The sequence below is a fragment of the Mandrillus leucophaeus genome, unplaced genomic scaffold (assembly GCF_000951045.1).
Source record: "Mandrillus leucophaeus isolate KB7577 unplaced genomic scaffold, Mleu.le_1.0 Scaffold226, whole genome shotgun sequence".
Lineage (NCBI taxonomy): Eukaryota > Metazoa > Chordata > Mammalia > Primates > Cercopithecidae > Mandrillus > Mandrillus leucophaeus.
Window position 1 is genome coordinate 1,355,176 of NW_012102321.1, and position 22,675 is coordinate 1,377,850.

Genomic DNA, 22,675 nt, shown 5'->3' on the forward strand with positions numbered 1-22,675 from the left:
CCTCACTGTCATTATCTGTAAAATTATTGTTGGTGTGTGGATTAGAAATAATGTGCGCCAACTAGCTGGCACATAGTTGGCATTCAGTGAAAGCAGTCATCCCTTGGTTGAGCTAGGAGGGAAAAGAATGACTTGCAATAATTTTGGAACAGCAACTGAAGATTGGGTTTGGAGAAAATTTCCACACACTTTTTCTTTGCCCTATGTATGACTGTGATGTACCATGATTTGCAGGCAGAAGACAAGGCAGATGTGTTGAATAAGGAACTCCTCTTAACCAAACAGAGGCTGGTGGAGACTGAAGAGGAGAAGAGGAAGCAAGAGGAAGAGACTGCCCAGGTAAAAGGACTATGTAGGCTTTTCTTTGCAAAGGTATGTGGGTAGGGAATTGATTAATACTATAAAAAATCAGGAAAATTAAATTTCTTCTAAATCAAAGGTGATGTTAAAGCAGTAATGTAAGTAATTGAGTGTACTTACTCAACATTTTTGTTCAACATTTCTGACATCTTTTTTTTTTTTGAAGTGTGTTAAAAGAGGAGGCAGTATTTCTACCCTTGAACAGCTTTTAGGAATTTGCCTTTACTGAGATATTTAGCAAGAGTGTTGAGTTTTCTCTAAGTTTAGTAACTTGGAATTATGATCCAAGAGCTTTGACGAATCTGCAAATTTTGTGTTGTATCTCCAAGACAAAGACTTCTCTAAAGTAGTTTATGAGCATTGTTAAACCGAAAGCCTACAGAGACCTCTGCTGGGAGTTGCCACACAGCCCCTGCCTCAATCAGTCACACTTCATTTTCCTGATTCACACCTTAAGGAGCATCAGTATTCCTGGCAAAGCTTTCAAACCTATTTCCTGGGGGAATATAAAGAAACCTTTTGAGAAGCAGCCTTGAAGTTAGCACCCTACACTCTTCATGGGAGCTATAAGGCCAATTAGCCAGAAAATGCCACCAGTGCAGAGCAGTGTAGGACAGGGGCAGAGAGGCCTATCGGCCCAAGGAATTGGAGCTTTCCACTTCCCCAAGGAAGAACATGCTGCTTCATCAATGTTTTCTACCCCTGTCAGTCCCAGCCAGGGACCTGACACAGATTAGATTATGAGTCAGTTTCATCACAAACAATTGAAGTCTTCTGCCAAGAGTGTGTTTGAATTTTACTAATGTAGCTAACTTATAAAGTGAGGAAGCATCTCAAATCGTGATTAGCTTATTTTAATGAGTTTCATTCTGAGACATCAGTAATACTAAATTTAAAGCACAGCATAAAGCATTTCAAAGACCTACATCCAAGCAACCAGAAAAGAAGTTCCACTAAAGTTACATGTGGAGGAATGTGTCATTTAGCACCTTCCAGACTTTATAAAAAGTGTTCCATGGTTTCTTTTTCCTTGGAATCTGATTTAGTGAGTCTTTAGCATTTACAGCGGTCCACGATATATATTTTTTACCTACTCAAAAATTTTCAGGGGCTGATTACCCAGTTTTAGATTATTTAGGTTCCTTAATGGGTTTTGTTTTTTCTTTACTTCCTGCCATCTTTGGACCACTTAAGCTACTCTAGATGAGGAATAAAGCTCTTCGCAAATGAACTTAACCCAGGTTCTACCTGCTCCATGGTTCCATAGACATATACTAGCCTGTAGGCAATTGATACCTAAAATGGGAAGGAATGTGACATTTGAATACTCACCTAGTATGTGGCAAGAACAATGCAAGATGCTTTGCACCCTCCCTCCCCTCCATGTGTGTGTCTGTGTGTGTGGCTGTCTGTGTGTGTGTAACTATTTTAATCATTATGGTACCCTTGTAAAATAGGGATTATTCCCATTTTCAGAGGAGGAAACTATGGCTTAGATAAATTTAGTGACCCTTGCTCAGAGACTCTCAGCCAGCCAAGTCTGTCCTAACATCAATGGGGCCTTATCATGGGAGGCAAGAAGGTTACTGTTTATGTCCTTAAATTGGGTCAGATAGAGAATAAAGATCAATATAAACCACGGAGTTTAGATCAGTGTAACTTACCAATTGCTTTTAGAATTTTAGAATCTAACAGATATGAAGAAATTCAGAAATCTAATGAGGAGTGCAGTTATAAATTGCAATAATTTATGAACTAGCAATTACAGAGTATACACCATTAATAATTTGAGATGCTGTACTGCAGAATGCATCTCTTTAATCTGATTATGTACTTAAAGTTTAAGCAGAGTTGTTTTTTGTTTGTTTCATTACTTGTTTGTTCAACAACTTGCAGAATTTAATTCTTTCCTTTGTATCTGGTAGCACCTGAGCTTTTCCATCACCTTCATTTTCCTATATGCCTAGAATTCTAGAGGTTCTGGGCCACAAAAATAACTGTGGTTATAACTATAGCATTCATAATTTAACATTTCAGTGACTGTAACAAGTACCTTCCATTATGTGTCACTTTAGCTCCTTCCAAAGTCAGTTTCTTTAGTCCCTGAATCTCCTGTCCTTCTCAAAAGCTCTTATTTTCTTCCATCTTTTCTAACTCTAGTCTCCAAAGCCTCTTGTTTCTGTCTCTAGAGAGGTAACAGCAGTAAAGGTAGACTATAAATAAGGAGGCCTATAATGATTTTTTTCAGTAATTTATAACATCAAGAGTAACAAATTTAGCATGCAGTATTGCCTTGATGTTTTGTTTTAGACTCTTATAAGGATAAAGATAGCTTCAGAATGGACACTTATTTAGCAATATGTTTAGAAGTAGCATAAGCAATTTTATAATGGTGTTGCTCATATGTCTCATATTTTATAGAAAAGAAAGTAAGGTTTCTGCATCTCTGGAGATGATTGACTTTTTCAGATTATCAAGATGCACCTTCTATGAAGATAATTTATATAGTTAACATTGTTACCATTGTTACTGACTATGAATCAGACAGACTTGAATATAGATGTTTATGAAAATTTATTAAGATTTTGGCTGAATCCTGATATTTCTCATTCTGTTCTTTCTAGCTAAAAGAAGTCTTCAGGAAACAGCTAGAGAAGGCAGAATATGAAATAAAGAAGACTACAGCTATCATTGCTGAGTATAAACAGGTAATGTACCTCTGTGGCACATAGAGCTAGTTATAGTTTGCTGCTATAAAAGTAATTTTTTAATTTTTTTTTTTTGCTTGAGGCCAGGAGTTTGAGACTAGCCTGAGTGGCATAGCAGGATCCCATCTCTACAAAGAAAAAAATTTTTTAATTAGCCAGGCATAGTGGCGTGTGCCTATAGTCCCAGCTACCTGGGAGGCTGAGGCAGGAGGATCACTTGTACCTAGGAGTTTGAGGCTGCAGTAAACTATGGCTGCACCACTGCACTACAGCCTGGGCAACAGAGCAAGACCCTATCTCTAAAATAAATAAATAAATAAATAAATATTGTTGTTTTTCTTTGGGAAAGAAATATTTTTGTTTTTAAAGTTTCCAGAATAGTTTTCCAGATTTATTAAATTTAGTGACTCACTCTCTCCTTTGAAGCAGACAGTGGTTGGACATACTTATTACTTATAGCTTATTACTTATAACTGATAACTTGGGAGGTCTAACTGACCAAAACAATCTATTGGTTGTTTACAATGTTGGGTAGATTTAGAGGAACAGAAAACCTTTTGATGACTACTGAGATCCTGTTTCTGCCTTACTCAGATGCCAATTTCCAGTAGATCACACTCGGAACACCTGCCTCTTTGCAAAGTTTAGTTATTGTATTAAATGGCAGTAGCTGGGGGATCAGTGTATCCTTTGCTCCCACAGTACAGAATGTGGTGGGCACCCTTTTTCCCACATGGCTATGTGGCCTTCCCCTCTGCAGGCCAGTGCTAGCAGGAAGCTTTCTATTGTGAACCTTAAAATGCTTTTAACAAAGGGCTCATCTTCTTGAGGATGTTTCTGACCCCATCACCAGAATGGTGTCAGAAAGCCCCCCTTTACTGGTATCTACTGGTACCTTCCTGTCCTTCCTGTTGGCTGGACATGGCAAGGACTCCTCTCATTGCTGAGACCCTGCGTGATCTGTTCAAATTCCAGGTTTCTAGAATTAATTAAAGTACCATATGCCATCTTCTCATCTAAGGATTTCCCTGGGGTCTTCTACTTCACATAGGACTCTGAAGTCTGATACTTACTTTTTTTAAAAAATGTGGTTTTTTTGCTTATAAATTAAATTTGTGTTCTTGTGGAAAATTAGAATAGTGCAGAGAAGCACAAAGAAAACAAATCTCCCTCAATCTTTCTAGCTAGAGATAATCATTGTAATATATTGAATATGCATTGTTGCTATACAAATACTTTATAAATAAATTTATAATATATATAAACAGGATGAATTGTATTGTTTATCCTATTTTTTTTGTAACTAGCTTTAGTTCACTTAATACATTATGAACATCTTTCCATAAGGAATCTACATACTCGCGGAGGACTGAGAAATAAAACTTTAGAGCTATTTTACTTTTCTATGATAATCAACATATGTTTATTTAATGCCTTCTCTCTGTGAGGCTTAATATTTTGACAGACAAAAAGATGAATGAATTCAAGTTTTCTTCTCTAGAAGCTTATCATATAATGTGGAGATAATACCTATGTAGAAATAAGAGGAAAGGAAACTTATTATGTGTGGGAAATGAATCCTTTTGAGCTGCGCTTCAAAGGCTAGGTGAGACTTGGATCTGTAGAGATAAAGAAGACAAAGAAGAGGATGGAAATGGTAGAAAAGAGGGAACAGGATGTGCAAAGGCATGGAAGTAGATTAGTGAAGAGAAAAATAATTCATTTGGTAAGAGATTCCAGTACAAAAGAGAAGCAAAGGGACGTTAGGGTCCAGATCAAGGAAAGATCCGGGGCTAGGCTTGGGACCTTGGATTTTGTTTTGTTTGTGGTAGGACCTTTTTGAGCAGTAAAGTGGCATAATCAAAGACGTATTATTGGCACTAATCTGTCCCAGTAAGAAATGTGGAACCAAGGAGACAGACCACAAATACCAGAGTCCAAGTAAGAAGAACCAGGTCCCTGAATTCACAAAAGACAGTCTTTTTTTTTTTTTTTTTTTTTTTTTTGCTAGACAAGAGAAAACCTTGAAGGTGATCTGAGATGTTGAATGTGGGCATCTAGGAGAAGAGGTGGTAGACATTAACCAATATAAGGAACATTAAAGACCATGTGTTGTGGAATTTCCCATCGCTACAAATGCATATTTTTCATTGCCAGATTATGCCATGGATGGCCACCAAATGCAGCACTCTTCAGATAGTAATCCTGGGGACTATTCTTGAATATTATCTGGCAAGCCCTTGAAATAACGCAAAAGGCAACAGACCCATCTGTTTGAAGATAATTAGGATATAAGACACAATCTAAATGTATTCTATAGTTGGAACATAGCTATTACTGGCTCTGTGCATAATGTTTTGGTTTATTTAAAAGGGTTTAAGGTTTGCAGAATCTACCATGGTAATCTCTTCTTTTTAATATCAGTCAGTACAGTCCTACTAATGGTTCCTCAGGCTTGGATCTGGAGAATTGGAATGAAACTCAACAAACTAGACTCAGCAAGCAAGCCCTCATCTCCAGAGCTATTTTTGAGTAAATTGGGATTGTTTTTTAACGTATGTTTTGATAATAGAGGTAGACCATATATGTTTTTAGCCAAAATTGTACTTTAAAATTTCACATCCCCTGTTTTTCCATCTCTGTTTTGTTTTGTTTTGTTTTGTTTTTTGTGAGACAAGGTCTTGCTCCGTCACCCAGGCTGGAATGCAGTGATACAGTGGCCTGAACACAGCTCACTGCAGCCTTGACCTCCTGGGCTCAAGCTATCCTCCCACCTTTCATCCACTTTTCTAAAATAAAAGATTCTTATTTCAGGCAATGGATTTGAATATCCAGTTTCTATTTCTACCATCTATCTATTTCTACCATTTCTTTTATTTTTCTACCATTTCTAATACTTATTAGCACCTTATTTCAGAATCAAAAATAATAATAATAGATTTTATTTAATGTACGCTTACTATTGGCCAGGTGCTATGCTAACCCCTTTGCATACTTTTTTTCCACTTGATTGCTATAGCACAGCACTTTTTAGTCATGAGAAAACTGAGTCTTGGAAAGATTAATGACTTTGCCCAAGCTCACAAAGCTATAAAGAAATGGAGTTTGCTTTAAACTCACATTTAATTCCAGCAGCTAAGCTTTTAATTTCTATGCTGTGTTGCCAAACCTACTTAACAAGAGTTTTAGTCTGTATTAAGGTATTTTTCCTAATGTTATGCCTCCCGTAGTCCCCCATCCTTCCACCAGGCCCCAGTGTGTGATGTTCCCCCTCCCTATGTCTATGTGTTCTCATTGTTCAACTCCCACTTATGAGTGAGAACATCACTCTGCCACTTCTTAAGGAAACTTTTGTGATTGAAAACAGGTTCTTTCTGTGACAGTAGACAGGAGATATTTCTGTCTAGAATTCTTTTCATCAAGATTTTCTCAGCATACTAACTTGCAGAAAGTGAATACTCAGCAAAGATTCTATAGGTTAATTCCAAAAGTGAAGCCAGGAATTCACTTGAACCAGTCACAGAAGGCTAGTGGCAGAAAGAAACCAAATCTACCCCCTGTATGTTTCTACTAATTAAGGTAGAGTATGCTTTACATATGGAACGTTCCGGCTTTCTGCTGCTCATTTCCCAAATGACTGGCATTTGCAGTGCTATTCATTTGCAAAATTCCTTCTAGGATCAGATGTGCTAGAGTAACATATGAATTGATAAGTAGTTATGTGTACATGCTGCAAGAGTTCTGTTTTCTAGTAAAAGACTCTTTTCTCATCCTTAGATCTGTTCACAGTTGAGTACCAGGCTGGAGAAACAGCAAGCAGCCAGCAAGGAGGAGCTGGAAGTGGTAAAGGTAAGGAGGGAAATCGTTCTGTGATAAAATTTATTTCAAAGTTCCACAGGCTTGTAAGTACCCAAAAGAATCCCCAACACCACCATTTTTATTAAAGGATTTATTAATAGGAATTATGGAGACTAGGATACCTGTCTTCTGACTGGGTGTGATTATCTTCCCTGCCAGCTGAAAGGTTATGATGCTCCCATAAATCATGTGGACTGTCAGAGGCAGCTAACATGAAAGGAGGTGGAATTTGACATTGTCGCAAGAAGCCCCAGAGCTTGAGATGAGCCATGTAGCTTTCTTTGGTGGTGTGAACCTGAGAACCCTCAGCAGCCCACATCTGACTGAGCCTGCATTGATGTGGCTTCAGTATGGGACTCAGTAGGATCATCCCGTCACTCTCTTTATAAGTAAACACCATGGGCAATGTAGAACTTAGCTAGAAAAACATGTGTTGAGTAACTGATTCTTGCACTAAGTTTTAGAGGTTTATTTTTGAAGAAAACCTGTGGCATTTGTTTACTTGCTGCCCCCTGGTGGTAAAATGCATTATGTTGCTGCTCTATTTGAAAAAAACAGATTGCTTATTCCATAGAAACAACAGTAAACCAATGAATTGGTATTCTTAAGAGGCAGTGTTGTCACAGTCAACTTTTGGGACCAGTGTTACAGAAACCTGACATCATCTTATTTGAATATGTTCAGGTTTCATACTAGTAAATAAATGTGTATTAAGTAATTTAGCATATAATTTAATAATCTTGAAAAGTGATTTAACCTTTCTAAGCTTCATTTTGTGTTCTATAAAATGGAGATAACATTACCTGCCTCATAAAATCATTCTGAATGTTAAATAAGATAATGACTATAAAGTATATGGTGTATATAAAGTGCTTAGATTAGTATCTGACATACAAGACCTTGTATTCCAAAAGTATTTTCTTCTTACTCATATTACAAAATATGAATCAGAGATTTAGTGAGTATAGGGTTTGGTGGTCTCCCTCTCTGATGAGATAAAATTTGATGTTTGTATCTTCCCTTTCTGGTCTACCTTTGCACTTCTTTCTAGTTAGCACTTATCACTCTTTGTACATTATAGGCATACTGACCAAGATTCAGTTGATGAAGTGTCGTGGTGTAAAGGGGTTATCTATCCTGAAGTGAATTTTTTTTTTTATTTCTTCTTAAAAAAAAAAAAAAACAAAGGGGGATACATGTGCAGAAGGTGCAGGTTTGTTACATAGGTATACATGTGCCATGGTGGTTTGCTATGCCTGTTAACCCGTCCTCTAAGTTCCCTCCCTTCAGTCCCCATCCCCAACAACAGGCCCTGGTGAGTGTTGTTCCCCTCGTCTGTGCCCATGTGTTCTCAGTGTTGAACTGAAATCTTTATGGAAATAACAAAATGAGAATTTATATTGATTACTCACTGAAGGTTTTACTGAGCATACACTATGCACATAGCTATTAGACTGCCATTTTGTTATAGAAATTACCCATGAAAAGGAGCTTAAAATGTTCCTGTAGGACAAGTTACACATGCAAATTAAGAACTTAGGAAGCAGTTCAAGGGAGCTCAGCTGGGCCAGGTGCAGTGGCTAACGCCGGTAATCCCAGCACTTTGGGAGGCTGAAGTGGGCAAATCACTTGACGTCAGGAGTTCAAGACCAGCCTGGCCATCACGGTGAAACCCTGTCTCTACTAAAAATAACAAAAATTAGCCAGGCATAGTGGCTCACACCTGTAATCTCAGCTACTCGGGAGGCTGAGGCAAGAGAATCACTTGAACCCAGGAGGCGGAGGTTGCAGTGAGCCAAGATTGTGCCACTGTACTCCAGCCTGAGCAGCAGAGTGAGATTCCATCTCAAAAAAACAAAAAACAAAAAAAAGTGCTAAGCTGGATCACACTGACAATCAGCGTCGCAGAGAAAACAAAATCATGAGAACTATAGACCAAAAAAGCAGGGTGGATAGAAATTAGTTAGAGAGAAGTGTTTAAAAAGAACATTATAGAAGAAATGATGTGAGTGAAAACCCAAACATAGGAATGAGTGTGGCTTTATCATCAATAAAAAAGAAGATATACTGTCTTTTTTAAAAAATTATATTAATGACAAATGATTATCATTAATTGTTTAATTATAAATGAGTATTAATACTCATTTTAGGAATGAGTGTTTCAGTGTCTCATTACAGAGAGTGATGTGGTTAGAATATGTATTAAGGAACAGAGGAAAACATTGGCTAAGTAGGTGAGACTGCCTAATGAAAGTCCATGACATTCAAGAAGAGGAATATAAACTTGTCTTAGCCAGAATAAAGAACAACTAGGCTCATGCCTGTCATTCCAACACTTTGGGGAGGCCTAGGTGGGCGGATCACTTGAGTACAGGAGTTCAAGACCAGCCTGGGCAACTTGGTGAAACCCCGTCTCTACAAAAAATACAAAAATTAGCTGGATGTGATGGCATGCATCTGTAGTCCTAGCTCCTCAGGAGGCTGAGGTGGGAGGATTGCTTGAGCCCAGGAGGCTGAAGCTGCAGTGAACTGTGAGCATGCCATGGCACTCCAGCCTGGGTGACAGACCCTGGTACAAAATTAAAAAAAATAAAAAAGACAGTATATCTTCTTTTTTATTGATGATAAAGCCACAAACAGGTAATTCATTTGATCAAGGTTACACAGCTAGTAGAACCAGGATTTAAGCCTGGAAGTCAGACTCTAAAGTCAGTAACATTAGCCGTTAGACTATACCACCTCCCGTTTCTCTAGTGCTTCTTCCTATCTCATTTGGTATGATAAATAGCTTTTGTTTTTTTCAGTTTCCTATAATAACCTTCTTTTGTCATGATCACACCCCAGTTCATCCTTTACACTGTAATCAGAATGAGTGTTCCCAAATATAAAGTGAGATTTGACTATCATTCTGTGTATCAATGCAGAATTAGATTGGCCACATATAGGGAACCCAGAATAGCATTGGCTTAACCATAAAAGGTGTTGATTATTTTACATAAAAGCAGCTTAGGACTAGAAAGGTATACCCTTGGTGTCATTAGTAACCCAAGCTAATCAGTCATTAGTGACCCACATCTTCATGTGGACTTCTATCCTCAAGGTCACCTAGAAACCAATCATTTCTTTTTTTTTTTTTTTTTTTTTGAGACGGAGTCTTGCCCTGTTGCCCAGTCTGGAGTACAATGGCACAATCTCAGCTCATTGCAACCTCTGCCTCCCGGGTTCAAGAGATTCTCCTGCCTCAGCCTCCCGAGTAGCTGGGATTACTGGCACGCACCTCCACGCCCAGCTAATTTTTGTATTTTTAGTAGAAAAATACAAAATACATGGTTCACCATGTTGGCCAAGCTGATCTCGAACTCCTGACCTTGTGTCCCACCCACCTCAGCCTCCCAAAGTGCTGAGATTACAGGCGTGAGCTGCCGCGCCCAGCCCAAAACCAATCCTTTCAACTAGAGCTCCCACCATCACACCCATACTCTAGGGCAGAATTTTAGTCCGAAAGGAGATGCAGGATATAAAGGCCTCATTCATCTGGGTGAGCTCTTTCTAAGCAGCCTTCTTAGAAGCTCCCCTCTAAACTTCTGCTTACATAGCAGCTTTGAGGGAATTTAGGGAGTGTCACCTTTTATCTAGACACACTGCCAGCTCAAATAAACTCAGGGTCTGTTAGGAAGAAGAAGAAATGGATATTGGGTGAGAATCAGCAGTATCCATCACATTTTAGCAGGTCTGCCAACCTGCAGCTCTGTCAAACTTATTGCTCTATCTTTGACATGTAGCACCGGGCTCGGTAGAGTAAATGAATGCATTTTCTGTAGGATAAAATCAGAATTCAGCAACATGGTATTTAAGGACCTTTATGACCCGGGCACAGAGATCTCTCATCTCGCTCATTGTTGAATCACTTTCTGCTTAAGCCATTTTGAATTCTTTGAAGTTATCTGAAGGTGCTATGTCTTTGCACATGGAGGTGTTCTCTTTGCTGAAATGTCATCCTCCCTCTTATGTGATCAATCGATTTCTTCATGTGGCTCAACCTAATAAAATTACTTAGCCAACTCAGTAAATTTTTAATCATTTAAGACTCAGATCAAAAGCTATTTAACATTTTTAGTCAACAGTAAACACACAACAAATATTTACAATATGCCTATACTGGGCTAATTATTCTCAGAGATTCTTAAGTAACAGAATGACAAGTTTTGTTTTTTCATGTCTGATGAATATTAATGAACAGGAATACAAAGAGTAGATTATGGATGGGATGAGAAGGAAGCCAGTGAGTACTGAGAAGGCGACCCTTAGGGATTCAGCCTGGAATGGCAAGAGCTCAGACATGTCAGAGGAGAAAATTTTTTTTTTTTTCTTTTTGAGACGGAGTCTTGCTCTGTCGCCAGGCTGTAGTGCAGTGGTGTGATCTCGGCTCACTGCAATTCTCGCCTCCTGAGTTCACACGATTCTGCTGCCTCAGCCTCCCAAGTAGTTGGGACTATAGGTGCGCACCATCATGCCCAGCTAATTTTTGTAGTTTTAGTAGAGACGGGGTTTCACCATGTTGTCCAGGTTGGTCTGGATCTCGACCTCGTGATCCACTCACCTTGGCCTCCCAAAGTTCTGGTATTACAGGCGTGAGCCACTGCACCCGGCCCAAGAGGAAGAAATTAATGGTCAACTGGACATAGGATGAAAGAGAAGCTAATGAAAAGATGATCCAAAGTCTTCAGGCCCAAATGGTGGAGACATGCCCAATGGCACAGAAGTGTGATGGAGACTTGCTTTTTGTGTGTGAAGAGAGGAGGATGGGCATGGTGATGGACACATGGAGCTTGTTGTAGCAGTAGGGCATCAAAGTAGAAATAGCGTGTAATATCTTTTACCTCTACTGAATTATTTTTTAAAATACTTTAAGAAAACAACAGCACTACTGTCTGGAAAACAGCTGCTGTTGTTCAGTGCTATGTGCCCAACTGGCAATCTGGGCATGTGGTAGTTACTTTTTTTTTTTTTTCCCCCTGAGATGGTGTCTTATTCTGTCGCCCAGGCTGGAGTGCAGTAGTGCAATCTCAGCTCACTGCAACCTCCACCTCCCGGGTTCAAGCGATTCTCCTGCCTCAGTTTCCCGAGTAGCTGGGACTATAGGCACATGCCACTACACCTGGCTAATTTTTTGTATTTTTAGTAGAGATGGGGTTTCACCATGTTAGCCAGGCTGGTCTCAATCTCCTGACTTTGTGATCCGCCCACCTCAGCCTCTCAAAGTGCTGGGATTACAGGCATGAGCCACTGCACCAGGCCGGAGTTACTTTTATTACTTTAAATAGGGGTCCTCTTTGCTTAAAACTCAACAACAGAACATGTGCTTTGTTGCAAGGGTAGATTTAGGCTAGTCATGATGACCGTCCTCAGTCTACTGTAGGCAAGTTCTTTAAACTCTGAGTTTCTTTCTTTATGAAATGAGGATGATGATAGTGCTTACTTACAGAGTTGCTTTAGGATTAGTAAAATACTACAAGTAAAGCATTTGGTGTGGTGCTTGGCATCTAGTAAGAATAATGATAGCATAAAATTTCTAGAACAGATTTCAAAGAGATGCTACAATACTTTCTATTTCTAGGGTATTTCTAGAGATACTTCAGGAAAAAGGAGCACCCATCTTGGATAGTTGGGTTTGGGCTGACTAATGATTTTGACTGCAGCACAAGAAAAATAACCTTCAGAAATGGGCCTGCATTCGTGACAATAAACAGCATCTAAAAAAGTCATATATTGTTTCAGAAAGTGATTTAGCCTATGGAATACAGCTTGATGTTGGTTGTCTCTTTTGGATACTTTAGGGTAAGATGATGGCATGCAAACACTGCAGTGACATTTTCAGCAAGGAGGGTGCTTTGAAACTAGCAGCCACAAGCAGAGAGGACCAGGGAATTGAAACGGATGATGAGAAGGACTCACTTAAGAAGCAACTGAGAGAGATGGAACTGGAACTGGCACAAACCAAACTGCAGTTGGTGGAGGCCAAGTGTAAAATTCAGGTTGGTGATTTGATAAAAGGACAAGAAGAAAGAATAAACAATTAATGGTCCAGGATACTCTGGTACTTCAGAATATACCTATCTAGGTCAGAATTGTATGATGAATATGTTTTCTATCTGCTAATGTGTCCTGCATAATCACATTTTATATCATGTATTCTTAACACTGATATAAACAAATACATAATTTTAAATGAAATTTTAATAATTAAAAGTATATCTTAGGAGAACTTAATTAAGCATATGCTTTTTGTTTTTTTTACCCTGAGATTTTTTGCTTACATCCTTTCTCACAGAATGTGGTCACTTCAGTGACTGATCCTGAAAATGAAAAACCAAAGCCCCTCTGCTGTGTGTACCCTGAGAGCCACACATTGGCTGACACCCGTTCTTTTCTTTGGAGCTGCTTTTTATCTTTAGCTCATTTTGTCAACCCCCTTTCCCCATTATCTTTCTCCATATTGGAGCATAATATAATTAGAAATAGTCCTGGCTTCTGATGGACTCTTCTTCATTTCATTTTCTCAGTGATCCCTACCAGCGCCATAGCTGCCATGTCGCCAGCCTGCACCACACCAGCCAGCTTCCACCATGTGTCTGCTCTGACCCTGGACATTCTTAGGGCAAAGCCTATTTCTTTGGAACTGGAATTCATTCATGCTTATACTACCAGTAAAAATTCATCCATATATTTACATTTATTTGTGGTTTTTAAACCTGTTATCTTGGGTTGCAACCTAAACCTAAATTTGGATCTAACTTGCAGGGAAAAAAAGAATAAAATCAGGTTTTCTTTCACTGTTGACAGAAAGTACAGATTCCCGTTTTTTGATAAATCTTTTGGCTCTTAACTTTATCCTTGTAGTAACCAATTCAATCTCTCCTGGGTTTTGTGGGAGGAAAATTGGCAGCACATACCTTGAGACTCCAAAAAGCTGCACATTTTAAAAAATTAATTAATGTATTTATTTATTGGCAAAAAGAAAACATTTATTTAACTCAGATTATCTTCTTGCTTTAATTAGGAACTTGAACATCAGAGAGGAGCCCTTATGAATGAAATCCAAGCTGCAAAAAACTCTTGGTTTAGCAAAACCCTGAACTCTATCAAAACGGCCACGGGCACCCAGCCATTGCAGCCAGCACCGGTCACCCAGCCACCCAAGGAGAGCACATAGTTCCAGCCTTACCCAAGCACAAGAGCACAATGTTCAAAGCAGTGGAAATCTGGGAGGATTCTTCCTGGTGTCCCTTTGAAGGAAAGTCAAGGAGGCCAGAAAACAAGCCAGAATCTTTCAGTAGCTCTCTTTCTTGTATGACACTTTTCAAAGGGAGGTTACTTAAACTGACCTGTTTTATGTTGAATATCTATTTTCCAGCTTCTTCATGGAAGGCCATGTTCAGATCCATCATAGTATTAACACATTATTTTGTTTGCCTGATGTTCAGTTGGAAATAAGTAATTCAGAACTAAATGCTCTTTTATTTAGAACTAATTATTCATAATTATTTTTATCTTACGTAAAAATGGAGATATCTGTTATTCCAAGGTTGAAGTGAAGTGATAGGAAGATCTTTGTCACAGGAAAAAAAAACATTGAAACCTAAACCTCTTAGCTTTTCAGGATTTATTCAGATAAAGCACACTGTGGGGCCAGGCATGACCGCTCTCAGGTTTCCTCCTGAGCCTGATTCCCAGGGGAGTGATAATCCTGTCCAAAGGAAAGAACCAATCAGTGATCATTGGTTTACTTTCATTATCTGGAAATGAAGTGCCAGGAATAGATGGGCTATTCAGATTATACATTAGGTAAAAGGAATTGAGATTTTAATAAGTATAGGTTAGGATCATTTGGGCTGTGGTATTCTAACAGATCCTTTTAAGAACTCCACATGGGACTTGTGAGTTCCTAAGTATGCCTCAGTATGGACACAGGTGTGACTTCTGGCACTTATAAAGTTAAAGGTGGATATTGCGCCTTACAGACTTAGGGAGCCTTTACCAGAGACGCCTAAAAAGTCCCAGGTTCAGCCATTGTGCTGAATAGAGTGGAATACAGAACCAGGGACAGAGTATTTCATTTAACGTTGATAGATACTTGCTAAGGAAACACTAACAATACTGTAACTTTGTTAAAGGACATAGTATTGAAATGAGAAATAGAGGTCAGGCTCACATCATCTTAGCTTAATGCTGGGCAACTTTTTCCAATTTCGGTAGTTCACTGAAAATGTGTCCTTCATACCCATAAAGAGATACAAATGCATTTGTAACATTTTTGATTGAATATAAAACCTTTACAGAAATACTTATCTCATGGAAAGGTAAAGCTATTGTTTAAAAATTAGTGGAAATATTTTTTCAATTATATTTAACATGCCTATAAAAATAGTCCTTGCAGGAAATTATTTGATAAGAGCAAAACTATTTTTATTTTATAAACTATTTTGGAGGCCTCTGTTCCTTTCACACCAACCAAACTACTATTAGATATGTACAATAACATTTGTTGATATACATCATTGGCCTCACTGTTGAACATATTATTTGCAAAGAATCTTAAACTCTGCAGTGCCAGAATGATTTTCATCTGTGCCATATGTTGCAATTAAAAGTAACACACCCTTAGAAAAATCAAATAAGAGCCATCTCCACCCCAGGAGGATACAGCAAGTTGCTCACCGTGGATCTTTTCCTCTAAAATGATCTTTTATGTTCTAAAAAGTGAAATCCCCTTTTTCTGTGTTTATATTATCTACAGCCCATAAAACTGATGTGATTATTATGTTATACTCATCAGATAATACTTTTCTTACATAAATCTTTTGTTGTTCTGATATCTTTCATTACAAAATTTATTTTCTTACCAAAAAGGAACATAACTCAGCATTCCAGGTGTCTATATTGACTTTAATATTCTCTACATGGTGGTCTAGAGAAGCTAATTTTTTTTTTTTTTTTTTTTTTTTTTTTGTAAAATATAGTAGCTAGAAAATGTTATCTTGGCACTTGTTTTTGTAAATCATTTAGTATAGGCTGTTAGCTTTACTGGTACTTTACGCTTTGATTCCAAGAAGCCCTGTGCAGTTGCCTTATCAAATGGCCAGCTAAATTAAAGATGCTCTTTTGTGTTGTGAATTTCATAATTCTGTACAGAGCTTGTTTCAACTTACAAAAATAAGTACATTCCACAGAATGCCTAAAGTGCATAATTTTCTTTAAATAATAGGTGAGGGAGAAACATAATGGCTCTAGGTTAATCCCTTATCTGGAGACCTTGTTCAACTTCATAGTCCCTTTCCTTTTGAAGAGAAAAATCCTCCCCCAGCCAAGCATGGTGGCTCACGTCTGTAATCCCAGCACTTTGGGAGGCCAAGGTGAGTGGACCACCTAAGGTCAGGAGTTTGAGGCCAGCCTGGCCAACATGGTGAAACCCTGTCTCTATTAAAAATACAAAAATTAGCCAGGTGTGGTGGCAGGCGCCTGTAATCCCAGCCTATTCAGGAGGTGGAGGCAGGAGAATTGCTTGAATCCAGGAGGCAGAGGTTGTAGTGGGCCAAGATTATGCCATTGCACTCCAGGCTGGGCGACAAGAGCAAAATTCTGTCTCAAAAAAGAAAAATCACCAGGTACACACCTCTCAAGTTTGATAAGTCCATCTTTTGAGTTTTCTTTTAGCTCTTTCAAAAGATTGTAAGGGCAATACATAGTTGTGTTTTTTTTATTCTCCAGCCCCATATCATACTTGGATATGCCTGTTGGTACCATAAGCCTAAACTCTCCCTCACTGCAATGCCTTTGAGTCAGCAGCAATAGTAAAGACAAGAAACAAAGAAAATTCAGAATTTGGTATGTGGTATGATTGTTCATACAATATGTTATAATAGCAATATTCCAAACAATATGTCCTTCACTGTCTGTTGTTTGAAAACTCATGCATCCCAGCATGAAGTAACTACTAGTTTTAATTTCACTTATTTTGAGATATATTTGAGAATTGCATCTCTTCTATTGAATTTCATTTAGAAGAGATGAACCAGCCAAATATCCAGGAAAGTTTCAAAATATTCTAGTGTTTTTCATCCTTTCCTAGGATGTGCTCTGTATAAAACATTCCTCTGAAAATCTAATATTTGTAATATCTAAGAATTGATCATTTCTATTTTCATTAAATTCTGTAGAAAAAAATAAATGAATGAAATTCAACTTCATAATTCAGTTCATCAGCTTTTATATCTTGAGAATCTTAACACATTCTTTAAATCTGAAAGAAACCAAGCTGGATTTTGCAGTGCATATGTTTGCTAGCTTCCCACATCCTGAACCATGTCAAAATTTGGTTATATTTAGTTATATATAATTTAATGCAAAGAAATTCTCAGTTACTTATTGTTCTGTTTATTTATGAGTGCCTATCAGGAACACTAATAGGAATGCCATTCAACCGGTGTCTTCTCCTGCCCTTCTCCCAGCTGTTAAATTAATACTTTCTTCTTCATTGGCTTTCTGAAATGCCCTGAGTAAAGTAGAAAAGCGACCTTTGTATGGATGTGGGGATATTTAATACTATGTATCTTGTTCCATTTTTTTCTAGGGTGTATTAATATTTATTTTTCTCCAACGTCTGCTCCATTTTCTTAAAATATTTTCCAGTTAATAGTTGCTTTATTTCCTAGCTGAAGTGAGAAAACCAAGAGAAAGCAACACAGATTTGGGCAGAGGAGATACAGTTAGATCCTTAAAGGAGTCAGCCACCCACCCAGAAGGAGAATCACATGTGTAACTGATGTAGGGGTTTAAGCCTTCTTTTACTTTCGCTAAAATCAGTCTACTAACTCTTCCACCAACCTTTGCATCAAACACTTAGGTAGCTGCCTGATTAGGGGGCCCCTTGAAGGGGGAAAAAAAAAACTTTTTAAAAATTAAATGCCTTGGTTTTATCTTCTGGGAAAGAACACTTTTACTTGATTAACAAGATGATTATATTATATAACTTGCCCTTAAAAACACTCCAAAATACTGACTCCTTTGCTCCAATTACAAGTGAGAGAGTGAAGAAATTCTGTTGTATGATTTGAACACTATTAGGTTTGTATGTGTGTTTAATTGGAAGAATTTTATATAGAGTATCTCTGCTTCTTTTGTTTCCCTGGGTACCACACAACCAAATACACATTGAGATTTCAAGAAATAATGATGAAAGCCAGAAGGCCAGACCACAGCTCTGCAGCCTGTTTCCTATTATCAGATATGAAACTCTTTCTCATTACCATGCTGATAGTCACACTGAACTAGAACTGTCCCAACACATACTTTCTCTCTCATAGTGGTTTCCATTTAACACAGGCAAAGCCCTTTACCTTAGCAAATTCTTTATCTTTCAAAAGTGACCAAAATGAGGACTTCAACCTTGGTTGCTCCTCAATAGAGATGCTGATCTTGAGTTGTAATGAGAAAAGTGGACATATAGATTTTAGTGACTGCAGTCAGCTCTCTGGCATTCCTTTCTCAGTTTGCATCTAAAAGACTACAATATGTCAAGCTTATCTCCACCTGAATTTGCTGCCTGCTATAAAAACATTTCATTAATATATCTCATTCTTCCTACCTCCATCTCTGGTTTGTCATTAGTGGTATTCTGAAAAGCTTAAGAAAAAAGAATCATTGAGTAGAAAGTGAACATTTTAAGTTATTTTCCTTTTTCACTGGCAATTAGTTAACATGTAAAATCTTTTCCATTAAACTCTATAACTTTTAATAACTATATATTATATATGGGATAAAATATATGGACTGAATTGTGAGAATATAAATGCATCGAGAGACTCTGGTGTCATGAAAGCACAAGAATAAGGCTGGAGATGGTCCCAGATCCAAGATGTCCCAAAAGCCTTTTGTATCAGTTTCTCTATTTTTGGTATTTTGCATAATGCATGGATCCTTAGTTCAAATGAGGGACGCAGTTTCTCAGCCCCACTTCTTTCTTTCCAACTCCTACCTTTCCCTTGCAGAGGTAGTAGAGATTCTGAATTATCTATTATGAATTCTATTATTTTGTCCATGGCATCTCTAATGAAAACAGGTTCTAGAATAAAGGAGTTGATTAGTCTGAACAGTACTAATTAACTACAAAAAAAGTTAGTGATCAGCCTCTTCCTCTATAAACGATGACCAATTAGATGTTTCCATAATTCCATGTATTATGTATAGTACACTCTATAAATGTAAATGTAATGCTTGTCTAAAAAGTGCAATTTATTGTACATTGTCCCAACAAATGTTTACTTTTATAATTGTTATGAACTTGAATTGGATTAGTATTTTGTTTTTATGTGTGAATGAAGCCTTGTGAAATAAACAAATGCAACTGAGAAGGTAACAAGGTGACTGTTTTTGTGAGCCAGTGATGTTTTCAATGCTTTGTGTTGCCCCTTTGGCCCCATTAAGCAGTAATAAACATTTGTTCTAAAGTCCATGTATGTCTTTTTAATTTTTTTTAGTTGACTTTATTCTGACTCATTTGAACCCAATGTTTATGTAACACTTCTTACACCTGACACTAGACTCCAGTCAACTTAGAAAACAGTATATACCCTGCAAAAATGATATCCTGTACAGCACCACCACAAAGTGCCTTATTTTCCTCTCTACTGAGGTTCCTTGATTCCAAGTAACAGAAACCTTTGCAAGCTAGCTTAATAATAGTAATTTTAAGAGGCAATTAACCAAAAGGAAATAGGGTATCTGTATCATAGGTCCCAAAGGCCAAACACTTGGGCCTGAACTGGCACTAGGACAAGGGGCTGGAATGCCATCAGGACCCTGAAAGCAATTGTTCCCATAATTGTGCTTCTGCTTGTCCTTCCAGATGACACTTACCTGCTTCATTCTTCTCTCTGAAAACAGGCTTTCTCTGCTTCTAAGTCCACAGCTACCAAGTTTACATATCCTCTCTTCAAACTACCAGCAGAAGACTGCCATCTCAATTGTTCCAATCACAAGTTCTGGGAAAAAAATATGATTGGCTAATCCTGGGTCAGGTAGCTGCTGTTAAGTCCTTTAAGGTACAGCAAGGTAGGAGATATATAATTCAAACTAAACTTCAGAGGCACTTATGAAAGTGGAAATCGTGTGCAGAGAATCCCAATCATATCTCATTTGCATTTGCATTTTGTTCTGGGAATCCACGGAACCCAAGTGAAATACCAAGAGATTGGTCAGCTCCTCTTGGAATTCGGCATGTATTAAAAAATAATAAAAGACTGTAAGATTACAGATTTTGGTCCACATTCAGACCACAGACATCTTTCGTTTGGCCATGTGGTGTTTTCTGTTTGTTTTCTGAGACGGTCTTGCTCTGTCACCCAGGCTGGAATGCAGTGGCGTGATCTCAGCTCACTGCAATCTCCACCTCCCAGGCGCAAGTGCCTCCCACTTCAGCCTCCCAAGTAGCTGGGACTACAGGCAAGCACCACCACGCCTGGCTAATATTTCTATTTTTTACAGAGACAAGGTTTTGCCATGTGGCCAGGCTGGTCTCAAACTCCTGAGCTCAAGCAATCCACTTGCCTCAGCCTCCCAAAGTGCTGGGATTACAGGCATCAGCCACTATGTCTGGCCCCCTCTGGTATTTTAAACAATGTGAAATTTTACATAAAAAGTAAAACAAAATTACTCAGAAGTGCTCACTTCAACAGCATATACACTAAAACTGTAATCTACAGAGAAGATTGGCATGTCCCCTGCACAAGAATGACACACAAGTTAATTAAGCATTCCATATTTTGCACAGTCCCCAGAAGGTCATTTCTTTATCTGCTGACAAGCCCCAAGAGAATAGTATGAGTCATAGCAAAAAAAATTCAAAATTCAAAATATCCATTGAATTTGGCAGTTAGGAAATCATGAGTAAGCTTGACAGGTACAATAACTGGGGGAAGCACAAAGGCTGCCTGCAATCGGACAACTGAATGAGAAATAATTTCATTTTGAAAAGAAAATTATTCCAAACTTTGGAAACAAGGCAAAAAGGTGAGTGGCATGTCCTTTCAGTGTCAAACCAAGGACTAGGGGATTGCACTTTGTTTATTTCATTGTTTACTATTGATTTAAAAGTCCTATACTGAATCTATACAGTAACTTCTAGATTTTTGTCCAATAAGAATGCAAACCCCTACTTCCTTTCCAGTGGAACAGATAACACCAAAAGTTAGAGTTTATTACCCTGTGACACATTAACAGGTTTGTATCTAACCTTCCCACCTTATACTAACATTACATTGTTAAATTGCCTATAAATACCTGGCTACTCAAATACACTCTCATTAACCAATGAGTTGAATTAAGTATTTGTCACATGTCCATTTATATTTGCATAATATTGTCTGGAAAAGCCTCCCTTAGTGTTACTTCTGAAAGACCTAAACGGAGTGAAGAAACGATCTGTGTGATGAATTGGAGGAAGAGGATTACAAGTGGAGAGAAAGCTGGGTACAGACTTGGAGGCAAGAGCAAACCCAGTGGGTTCAATGAATAAGAAAAATGCCAGACTGTTTAAATCAGGGAGTGGGGAAGGAAGAGTGGTGAGAGATGGGTTCTGATGTGAAGCTCATAAAGGTGAGATAAGATACGTAAAACACTCAAGTTCACAGTAAGGAGTTTGTACTTTATTCTAAGCCTAATAGGAAGCTGTCAGAGGTTTTTAAGCAAAGGGATATAATGATCTGAAAAGATATCGCAGGCTGCTCTGTGGAAAACTAACCCTAAAGGCACAACGGGGAAGCAGAGAAACCAGTTAGGAAGCTAAAATTTCAGACAAAATAATGATGGCTTGCACCTGGGTGTGTAGGGTAAGAATTATCTTTTCCTTCTACCCATTTTAGGCTCATTGGCTTGGGATGCTGTAACAAAAGACAAATTAACAAGAGAAAAGCATAAATATTGTTAGTTTTACATAACATGCAAACTTCATAAAGAAATAAAGACCCAAATAGTTAACCTTAGTGTTCTTTAGAGTAGGTTTGAAGAAGAATGAAGAATTGTGGGAAAATGTGATGGGGCTAAAAGACTGTGATCTAAGGGTAATAAACTGGGGGAAACTTAGCAAGGCCTGATGTTCATATTCATCTCTACGTTCCTGTGTTTTCAGAGATAAAGATGTTACTTTTATTCCAGGTATAGACAGGGCAACTCTCACATGAGGGTATTACGTCCTGCTTCAGGGCAGAAAGGTGCAAGAAAGTTAGACACATTCCTGCATATGTTCTTTCTCAAATTCCTTCAGTTTAAAGTATTCAGTATGTCTAGGTGCCATATTCTTGGGTAGCATGCCCCAAACCCCGTCAGGTGGTAGAAGCAGAGGTTGTGAGAAGTCGTTTAATTCGCTACATATTTTGAGATTAAGCCAGTAAGGCTTGCTGTATGATAAGATGTAAGGCCTGAGATAGAAGACTCACCTGTGACTCCTTAGCCTGAGCAATTAAGAGAATGAGGTGACTGTTCACTGCATTAGGTCAAGCTTTCACTCGGTGCAGTGCGATATTTGTTTTTATTTAATTATGTACTTAACAATTCCAGGCTATTGGTTGGCCACTTAAAAAAAATACGATAAAATACACAGCTCTTAGGAGTTCATCCCATGAACTTCGACAATTGTATGTATGGGTGTAATATTTCTATTACCTTGGCAAATTCCCCCCCACCCCCGCAGGGCC

At 38.2% G+C, this 22,675-nt stretch overlaps 1 protein-coding gene across 3 annotated transcripts in view; it reads left to right on the forward strand.

Moving 5' to 3' along the window:
- Window positions 1-19,437, forward strand: part of RABGAP1L (RAB GTPase activating protein 1-like) — an 828,259-nt gene extending 808,822 nt beyond the window's left edge. For all 3 annotated transcript variants that reach the window (XM_011981418.1, XM_011981420.1, XM_011981421.1), the window contains 4 exons: window positions 2,985-3,068; window positions 6,846-6,917; window positions 12,764-12,961; window positions 13,987-19,437. In XM_011981418.1, coding sequence (XP_011836808.1) covers window positions 2,985-3,068; window positions 6,846-6,917; window positions 12,764-12,961; window positions 13,987-14,139 — 507 coding nt within the window. In that variant the 3' untranslated portion in view covers window positions 14,140-19,437. The remainder of the gene's footprint in view (window positions 1-2,984; window positions 3,069-6,845; window positions 6,918-12,763; window positions 12,962-13,986) is intronic.
- The last annotated feature ends 3,238 nt before the right edge of the window (window positions 19,438-22,675 follow it).